The sequence below is a fragment of the Branchiostoma lanceolatum genome, chromosome 4 (assembly GCF_035083965.1).
Source record: "Branchiostoma lanceolatum isolate klBraLanc5 chromosome 4, klBraLanc5.hap2, whole genome shotgun sequence".
Classification (NCBI taxonomy): Eukaryota; Metazoa; Chordata; class Leptocardii; order Amphioxiformes; family Branchiostomatidae; genus Branchiostoma; species Branchiostoma lanceolatum.
Window position 1 is genome coordinate 8584825 of NC_089725.1, and position 10424 is coordinate 8595248.

The window sequence follows — 10424 nt, forward strand, 5'->3', positions numbered from 1 at the left end:
AAAGCAAACACAGTCCGAAGTATATATAACCTCCTTGGTGTATTCAAGAGCATATTCTATATGAATGCGTAACTAGCTACTTGCACCAAAGTGACCAAGGAGTTTTGGTCCTATGCTCTATTTGGAGTCATTTACCAGTGAACCACTGCACCATGGTAGCTTCAACCATGTATTTCCTTGGCCAGTTGTTTCCACCGTTCGGGACCATACAAGTACTACTGTTGGTTCCTATATGCGTCCTGGCAATAGTGCTGTTGAGACGCCCGAAAAACCTTCCGCCTGGCCCAAGAGGACTGCCGATTGTTGGGAATGCCTTAAGTCTGATCAAGGTAAGTGTTCGGTGACCGCAGCAGTGTACAAACGTAGCAGGGCGCCGTTTTTACCACACTGGCTACGCCAGTCAAGCTATATACCCTGGGAGCCCAGACTAGCACCGGGTCGCTGGCGATTTCCTTCTGCGGCCGATCTTGATCAACGCTCCGGGGAGTTGTAGCCCGGAGTGGACCGCGCCCCTTTACTAAGGGCCGGTCAACTCTCGGGCTAGAACTCCCCCGATGCGCTAATTACGGTATCGGCGGGCTAAGAGCTCTGGGCCGCCGAAGGAATTATCTACAATTACAAGGAACCGGCTAAATGGCCCAATAAACAGTCTAGTTTCCAGGGATCCGTAGCCAGGCTAATGGGGTCAGAATGATTTTCCAGGGGAGTTTGGCAGTACCAAAGGGGTTGACCGGACGCACAGAAGGGGGAATGCAACCTTACCGTGTGCTTACTCTTAGATCTCCTAGCCAATTATTATCTCTATGAAAAATGAAGATATAGTTATCTCCATGAGAAATGGAGATATAGTTTTGGGTGTGTCTGTCTGTGTGTTTCCGCAATACTGTAGACAGCATAACTCAAGAACCTCTTGATGGATTACAATATTTGGTATGTGGGCAGGTGTTGGGAAGACAAAATTCAAGGTCGATTTTGGGCCCCCTGGTATGTGACCTTAATACTGCAACAGAACTACCGTTTTTGTATCTTTTGACCGTCTGGACATACTATGGTCTTGACTTTTGGGTGGCAGATACCTTGTGGTGCAATGAAGAATTTGTGTTGGTTTGGGCCCCCCTAGCAGCTTGCTCTGGAACTGCAGGGGCGTTATTGTGAAAATCTCCTAAGGAGAATAAATGAACAAAGGAACGACGGATGTCGATGATATTTAGCATGTAGGTAGCTTAGACAGAGATGTACACAATGAAGCGCAAATTATGCTAATCGGGAGTTAATTTGCATAACTAATGAGGACAATATATATTTGCAGTGTTTTCCACTATAAGCCTAAATTACATGTAACATGTAGCAGGTGAAACATCAACAGATACGAAATATCAAATAAATCCTAATTGATGCAAAATCGCCATCTAAGTGGTAAATGATACGACTGTCAATAGCGCAACATGTATAAGTTAGTTTAAGGTGTACATGAACAAGCATGTATTATGTGAATGTGTAAGTCATTTACATAAATAGAATAGTTTATGGAGATATGAGGTCTCCGAACTGTACGATCCCTTTAATACCCCCGTACTAAAGTACGAAGGTAGGCTGGTGGCTAGTCCTTATGGATGGATAACATTTTAATTATCCCCATGAAAAATGGAGATATTGTTTTTGGTGTGTTTGTGTGACTGTCTGTGTGTCCGTCTGTGTGTTTGTGTTTCCGGACTATTGTAGTCAGCATTCCTTAAGAACCTCTGGATGGCTTACAATGATATTTGGTATGTGGGAAGGTGTTTGGAAGCCGAAATTCAAGGTCGATTTTGGGCCCCCTGATATGTGTCCTTGGTACTGCGGCAGAACTTCCGTCTTTGTATCTTTTGGCCTGGATGTGCTATGGTCTTGATATTTTTGGTGGCAGATAGCGTGCGATGTAAGGAAGAAGTGGCGTAGGTTTGGGTCTCCTGGCAGCTAGCTCTGGGACGGCAGGGGCGGTGTTGTCAAAACCTTCCAAGGAGGATAACGGAAGAAAGAAACAACGGATTTCCATCATATTTAGTATGAAGGCAGCTTAGACAGAGATGTACATAATGAAGTGTAAATTATGAAAATTTGAATTTAGTTTGCATAATTAATGAGGAAAATCTATATTTGGACTGTCTTCCATTGTAGGACTCAAATACATGTAACATATGTAGTTTATTGAAGGTGGGGCATTAACAGATATCAATTGTGCAGATGAACTCCTAATTTGCATAATTAATGCAAAAGTGCCATAATCATTCTTAGTAATAAATGATAGGACTGTTAACATTGTGACCTGTGAAAGTCAGTTAAAGGTGTACATGGCCAAGCGTAGATTATGGAAATATGGCAGTCATTTGCATAATCAATATATGTCATGGAGATCTGAGGTCTCCAAACTCTTGTTTAGAGATAATTATGATACAGAAACATCTGGGTGACGAAAGGGCCTGCTTGCACCAGGGTGGATCGCAAACCTTGCTGCCAACAGAAAGAACTGGAAGAAGCTGCTTACAGTCGCCTGCGTTACAGCCGACCATTGATGAATGATGATGATAATTTCTTATGATGCGAAATAATAATGAATATAGAAATCGCAATCCACTGTTTTCGGAAGTTAGCATTGTATTTCAAAACGGAGTTATATCGGCACCTGGACCCCTGAAACAGTTCTGTTTGCAAAAACTGTTTTGTTTTTGTCTAACCCAGAAGTGACCGCCAACTCGATGACGATGTACATGTCTGTTTGCATAATTATGTTTATGTATGTGTTAGTTCGCCTAGAAGGTTATGTTTTGAACAGTGTTCGTGTGTGTGTCCCTCTGTTAACACGATAACTCGAGAATGCCTGGATGGATTGTATTCATACTTGGTATAGGTGGGTAGGTCTTCTTGAGACCTCGAAATGATTAGATTTTGGGCTCCTAGCTGCTTTTTATTGTACTGCAGCGGAACTTTCTGAAGATCAGAAGAATCACATACATATGGATTTTCTCTCCGACAGACTACTCCTCCACTTATCTTAACGGAGTGGTCAAAGAAGTACGGTGACATCTTTACCATCTACCGTGGCCCAATGATGACGATAGTTCTGAACGGTTATGCCGCCATCCACGAGGCGCTGGTGAAAAACGCTGATGTCTTCTCCAGTCGTCCCCCAAGTAACGCCAACGCTACTCTAGATGGAAAAACGTTGGGTAAGTGTACACGATACTTCTTATCGACAATGATTTTTACATGAAATATGTTGAAATTATGTGGTTAATATCAATTAGCTTTCGTTGTTCTTTCAATCAATATAAGAGCTTGTATCATAAAAGTTTAGTTACTGTACTAAAACAACAGTAGCTGATTGAATATCAGCATACAGCCTTTTCTTGAATCAATCTTTTGAAGACTACGTCAAGACATCCTTAACCTCATTATCTATTCTAAGAGTTTTGGTTCTGGTTTTCCAGTCCTATCCTTAGTCACTGGCGACAGACAGCGGATACTGTCTTTTGTTGTATCATCAAAGTACGCATGTTGTATAATCAATCATTTCATGTTTCTAAAATGCTTTTAACTTATGTTGGCCTCTAGGAATAGCTCAAGAACCATACGGCCCCAAATGGAAGGAACACCGAAAGTTCGCCTTGATGAGTCTCCGTGACTTCGGAGTCGGGAAGAGGAGCCTAGAAGGGAAAATTCTCGAAGAAGCACGAGCACTTCACGAGGAGATGTGCAAGAATGGCAGCAATGCCTTCTGCATCTCCCACATGATGCAGAATACAGTTTCAAATGTGATCTGTTCGATTGTATTCGGTAGTCGTTACGAGTATGACGACAAGAAATTTCAAGATCTTCTGATGGCAATAGATCGAGTTTTCTCTCCGACTAGTGTGGAGCGTTTGGCCATTCAGTTCCGACCCCTCCGGTATATCCCTGGTATCAGGAAAGGGTATCTAGACTATAGGAACAGTCAGGCTGTACTGATCAACCACATCAAGGAAAGGATCAGAGAACACCGAGAGACCTTTGACGAGAATGACATCCGAGACTTCATTGATGCCTTCCTCTTGGAGTCGAAGAAACGACAGACAGACGAAAATACCACATTCACAGAGCTTGAACTGACAACGGTAAGGGAATTGTTGCATTTAAGTAATACTCTATACATTGCCTTCCCATGATTTTCCTTCAGTTCTTTTTAAAAAGAGCTAGAAATATTTCACATGTAGATCTACTACCGCAAGGCATACATACGCTCAGTCTGAATGTCGCACTGTTGGACCCTTGTTGTCGTCTTGCATTCCGGTTTTTAAATGTACTGCTTTTATCTAACGTTTGATGATTTTAGATATGTCACAAGATTTTACCTAGTCGGTTAATCTTGATACTTTTGTAAGTCTGACCCAAATTCGGTCATGAAGTTGACTGCCACTGTCAGTTCGTGTAAGTTTTCCTAATAAACCAGTCATCATTCAGTTAAGGTCGTGAAAGTCGTATTTTACGAATGATGTTTCATAGCTAGATGTTAATATTGACGTTATAGCCCAAGAAACAATGGAAAACGTAGTGTCTGCCACATGAAATTCATCCATTAATTTTGCTCTTTCCCAAGGTCGTTTTCCAACTGTTTATAGCAGGCACTCACACGACGTCTCTGACCTTACATTGGGCCCTGCTCTACATGATCCTCCATCCGGATATCCAGGAGAAAGTACAGCAGGAGATAGACAGCGTGCTGGGACCCAACCAGGAGCCGTCAATGGTGCATCGTAGCCAGGTGAGGAGGTCCACAATGTTCAGATTCTGAACTATAATTGTTGTTGCCAGATACGCGTGTAATACAACTTTCAAACGAATGAAGAATGAAGACGAGGTCAATGAGGCAAAGAAACAAAAATAATGTACAGATTTAGTTTTCCTCCAAAATCACATTCAGTTTTAAAATATGATGTCCAAGTATCAATATTGAAACTAATGTAATGTACAAAAAAGATGCAGCAATTTAGAGCTTTATTGACCGATCCCATGGTCTCCGCCCTCCTCCGTCAAAACGTAGAAATGCAAAATAAAAACATGGAAATGCAAATATTTGACGGTCATGCAGCCACTTCTTCATTGGTGGATTCTCTAATCATCAGGTAATCATTGGCTAAACTGCTAATTGTGATTGACAGTTAGGATCGGTCTATTGTTTGCCACAAGGGCCTCGTTTTCATTCTATCATGTCCGCCGCGTGAGAAAGGTCTATAGACCTCTTGCCAATTAATTACGGAGGCCATTTTTAATTTTCCGAGGTCAGCTCGAGGTCATGCACCAAAGTGAGGCTCAGGTTGGCGTGAGCCTATAATAAGCCTCTATCGCAATATAGGTATGGCGTCTTTGATGGTACATTTGCCACACAAAAATAAGAAATGACCGCCGTAAATGGCAAGAGGTCTATTGAATAACGTGAATGCATTGACCATTGCATTGATACATGTATAATGGAGACACTCTTTTGTGGGCAGAAAAGAACTTTAATGCATCTATTAATTAGGTAACTCATGTTAACCTAAAGGGGTGAGGCGTGTTGTTTTATACGGCTGTGATTGTATACGGGTGATGACTTTTTAGATATCTCTTATAGTAAATTAATGGGATAAGGGGGTGCTATCCCATTAATTTACTAATAAGACTTCGCAAATTGTCTTACTATTGAAATAATGGGATACATTTGTGACAGACGTCATCACGTGTAAAAGTAGTTATCACGGTTTTCGATTGAAATACTTTTTTGGAATAAAAAATGGGATAAATAGCTTGAGCTTGATAGTTTTTCAAGTATTGTTCTGTACAAGAAGTTGCTAATAATCCACTTTATCCAATACTTATAGATGCCGTACACTGAGGCTACACTAACGGAGGTGAGCAGACTGGCATCTGTCGCACCGTTTGCTGTTCCCCATGGAACTAGCTACGACACGACGTTCAGAGGATACGACATCCCAAAGGTAGGTGAAGATGCCAGCAAATTGAACGAGATATCAAAACAGGAAGTTCTGCTGCAGTACCGTAACAAGCCGCTAGGGGACCCAAAATCTAATCATTTCCATGTCTCATCAAGACCTACCCACCTACCAAATATCAAGACAAATACAATGTCGCTAATCTAGTCACACAGTGTTAAAACTGTTGGCAAGATCAACCAGGGACAGTCTGTCTGTACTATATTATGTGAAGTGTGAAACCACCAGTAACTAGAGTTCCACGACCTCATATCTTCGCCAAATGATTTAATTCTTTATGGCTGATGTATTTTGAGTGTTTCCCATTGATTATGCAAATAATGTCCTCATTTGCATAATCTATATTCAACCATGTTCGCCTTTACTTAACTTCCAAATGCCATAAGTATGAAATTGCCATCATTTAACGTTGGGTAACATAAATTCGGGATTTTTCCGATAATGGTTGACTGAAATCAATCTAGCAGAACAATAAACCATCCTTTTTTTCTATAATTCTGTCAGTATCATGTACTATCTTTGCACTAATCATATATATGGTAGATTTTGTCTCTAGTCGTGCTGACACCATAATATTTCAACTTAAAACTACCGTCCGCCGCACGCAGAATGACAGTGCTGTCGGACAGGGGGGCACATTAATTCGGGAGAGAAGATTCGTCTTGAATATCTTACCGCTAATCACATTTTATACAGCAGCTATTCGTTCCATCCTTGGCTTGAGGAGAGTGCTATGGATATAGACGTGTCCAAGTAAAAAAAATACACGAAAAAACGGCCGTACCGCACACATCAGGCCAGTTCGGGAACAAGCCGTGTGTTGAGTCGGTAGAACTTCACTCAAAGTCGGCCCATCGTCAACATCGGGCAACGTGTAACGTTACATTATTCATGGCAAGTTAGCTGGATACCGTAGCAATGGTAATACTACTATGTCCATGTGTTCCTTGTTGTGTTAGGAGCAAACTTTGAGGAAAATATCTTCCTCAGTCCACTATCACACGCAGCATTTAGACAAAAAAGTGTTCCTCACAAACCTTTGTCGTCTGCTTGACAACAGGATTCTGGTTAACAATATGGCGGCGGGAAAATACACGTGCCGTAGGTTGTAGCAACAGAGAGGAGTTTTGATGATTAATCACACTTAGAATCCAGTTGCAGGTTAGCAAAAGAGATTGTAATAAGTTGTCTTGTAAATAATTGTGTTTAGCAGGAAGCGGATGTGACATTTTTCTTATAAACCAGCCGACAACCATGTTGTGTAATTCTCCCACGAAGCCCTCAGACTGTTCCAATAAGGGACGGAGAGTTTTTGACCTCGTCGCCTTATAATCCATGCTTATCGAAGCTTTTCAGACAGTGTTCTGAATACGTAAGTCTGTCAGGTTTGCATTTCTAGCGGTATTACTTATGTTGCATCTAGCACATATCCCTAAATACCCCGTTTTCGAAAAATCCCGAATTTAAGTACCCCGCGAATCTATGTTACCCAACGTTACCAGTATGGAATTATGGTTAGTTTCTCATTAATTATGCAAATTAGTTCTTCATTTGCATATTTTATCTATAAAAATTCCTCTCTTTCTCAGTAACAAATATCTCATGTTTGAATAGTCCTTTCATAGATCATAGCGGATTTATGGAATTTCCTCATTAATTCTGCAAATTTGATTCTGATGTTTCTTGTGCCCACCAATAAAGTTATTCCCTTTTTACTTTCCTCAGGACACAATGGTGTTAGTTAATATCTGGTCAGTACACCATGACCCACAGCTGTGGCCGGAGCCCAGCAAGTTTGACCCCACTCGCTTTCTTGACCACAACGGCAAGTTCGTGAAGAGGAGTGAGGTCATTGCCTTCTCCACAGGTATGTTTGGGTAATTTTTTGCTAATTTCTAAACAAACAAACAGACAACAGAAAGACAATAATTATTGTAACATTTCTTTTGGTTGATTTTTTTTTGCAGAATCAACATCTAATGACTATGTGTATGTTTGTTTGTACGTGTGTTGCTTTCGGTGGTTTGTTTGCTAATTGACTGGTTGGTTGCTTAATTGATTGATTGATCTGAATTTGGTTGAAGTTTGAAATACAAGTATCGATATGCAGCAGCCGGTGGTCAACTGGGCACCAAAGGAAGAGAGCTTAAAGGGAGTTGCTTTAGATAAGATAAACACACAAAAACTAGGATGGAAACATTGACGTTCAATCTGAAACTAGAAGACATGTGTATTTTCCAGGTCGTCGTATTTGCCTTGGTGAGCAGCTGGCCAGGATGGAGCTCTTCCTCTTCTTCACATCCCTGTTACAGCGCTTCACCTTCAAGCTGCCAGAGGGCGCTCCTAAACCTTCGGAGGAAGGGAGTTTTGTAGGATTACATTCTCCTGTGCCGTTTAAGCTGATAGCTGAACCAAGGAACTAGAGCGCATCTACATCAGTTTACTGAAAAATGTGCTTATTATATCTGTTGTGTATAATGGCCACTTGGTTGTTAATGGCCTACCAAATGTACATACTGTACTTGTCTGAAATATATGTATCTATTATTGGTAGGTTATTTCTAGAAAATATTTGAAATTAGTTCCTAACCTGGAATGAGGATTTATTCAAATTCATCGAAACAAGTTTGTTCATGGTGTTTGGACACAAGTAGAATTCAAACATAGCTCTACTTGGAGGGAACTTGAAGCTATTGCTAGTGTATTAAATTCGAGTGTATTTCAGGTAAGACAGTCAAATGGTTTTGTGATGAATCTTCTGCCATCCAGATAGTTAAGGTAGGAAGTGCTAAGAGAGGATAACGAAATCTTACAGTTTGAGGATCCTGAATATCTGTACCATGTTCGCTATGACATTGGATATTGAATGAATTTCGAGAAAAAACAAGAAGAGAGCTAATGGAAATTCTTTGATATAGATGATTATTCTGTGAATGACTTAGTACACATGTATTTCGTTCTTTGCAATGTTCTCTGGGGACTTAATGATATTGACAGATTCGATAATCATAAGAAATTGTCAAGTTTTAATAGTAGAACATGGTGTCCAAATACTGAAGATGCTTTTTCCTTTGTATGGGAGGATGGGAACAATTGGCTACATCCTTCTGCATTTGGTTTATTTATTTTCTTTTGGTGTTGGTGACCAATAATATTTGTAATCATCATTGTTGTCAATATCATTATTATTAATATTAGTGTTACCATTGTTATTATTATGTGGATTCCACCAGGTTTTGGTTTGTTGAAATTATATATTCCCTGTTAGTGATTTTTACCCGGACTGGGATTACAAAGGAAATGTGTCCTGTTTCCCTTTGCATCATGTGATGTAATAAAGCTGAAATAAATAAATAAATAGTACACTAAGTACATAGAATGTTGTTACACATGAAAGAATGTAAGGCAACCGGAACGTTGGTTATCCGATTCCTTTGTGGAAATCAGCCTTTTTTGGGCCTTTACTTTTCCCAGACACACATTTTGACGCGTTTGTGTATGGCTACGTAGATTTGACCAAGAAGAACTTATCTGTTAGAGGAATGAGTAAGACTGTCATTTATGTAACGTCTTGAATACTAGCTTTGCGTATATCATTTACAAAGGGTTGAACAAGAAGTTACGTTCAACTTAGAAATATGCTTAACTGCTGCAAGTGTAAATAAAGCTACATGAAATATATGTTCGTTGTATTGTTGAGTTCAACTTTTGTGAGAAAGTGAGTATGACATGAAGGATATGTGGACATTTGTGGGCTGAATTCTAAGCATTTAGGCACTTGGCCATAAGGCCACAGCATGTAAATTTTATGGATGACATCAGGGCACGTATTGATTTTCGCCTGATTTTGAAATAAAAACATTTTTTTTACCCCTTGGCAATGGTCAATATACCTAAAACAGGGCAATATGTTTCAAACGTCTGTCAGTTCCATTGCAAAAATGTTCTAACTTTCTTACTTTAATTTTGCACAAATAGAAATGGTGATTTCGAAGTGAGCAGAGCCAGCATTATTTAGTCACAGTCAGTCTGCCGCATGACTCAAGAGACTCCCGTGCCCAGTGTACGGGAAACCTTGTCTCTGCGTTCTTAATGTGATGTACAAACGTGGATCAAAATTCACAATAATTCTAATATTGACATCAGTGTTAGTTACTGTTTTATTAAATACAGGGATAAAATACTTGTTGGTTGTAATACCATGTTTTATCACTTCAATTCTTCTTACATGCTTTATGGTATTCAAGTTTTAAAATGTGGATATCCGTTTTTTTGGCCCGATTTGTTTTTTTTTTCGCCCACACGCACTAAATTTGTAGTCTGCAGAGGATGTCATCCATAAAATTTACATGCTGTGGCCTAAGGAAACAATTTGTTTCCGGTTGCGTCCAAGAATTTTATATTTGTAGGCATGTGGTC

General features: G+C 40.1%; 1 protein-coding gene across 1 annotated transcript; it reads left to right on the forward strand.

The window, feature by feature from the left end:
- The first annotated feature begins 14 nt into the window (after positions 1 to 14).
- Positions 15 to 9686, forward strand: LOC136432425 (cytochrome P450 2U1-like). The gene is made up of 7 exons (XM_066423699.1): positions 15 to 329; positions 3014 to 3206; positions 3592 to 4130; positions 4613 to 4777; positions 5874 to 5990; positions 7731 to 7872; positions 8247 to 9686. Exons 1-7 carry the CDS (start codon positions 153 to 155, stop codon positions 8426 to 8428), a joined length of 1515 nt encoding a protein of 504 aa, XP_066279796.1. The 5' UTR covers positions 15 to 152; the 3' UTR covers positions 8429 to 9686.
- Positions 9687 to 10424: the final 738 nt, after the last annotated feature.

Coding starts and splice junctions, on each gene's coding strand:
- LOC136432425 (XM_066423699.1), top strand. CDS start 153: ATGGTAGCTTCAACCATGTATTTCCTTGGCCAGTTGTTTCCACCGTTC. Junction 330..3,013: donor ATGCCTTAAGTCTGATCAAG/GTAAGTGTTCGG, acceptor TCTCTCCGACAG/ACTACTCCTCCACTTATCTT. Junction 4,131..4,612: donor CAGAGCTTGAACTGACAACG/GTAAGGGAATTG, acceptor CTCTTTCCCAAG/GTCGTTTTCCAACTGTTTAT.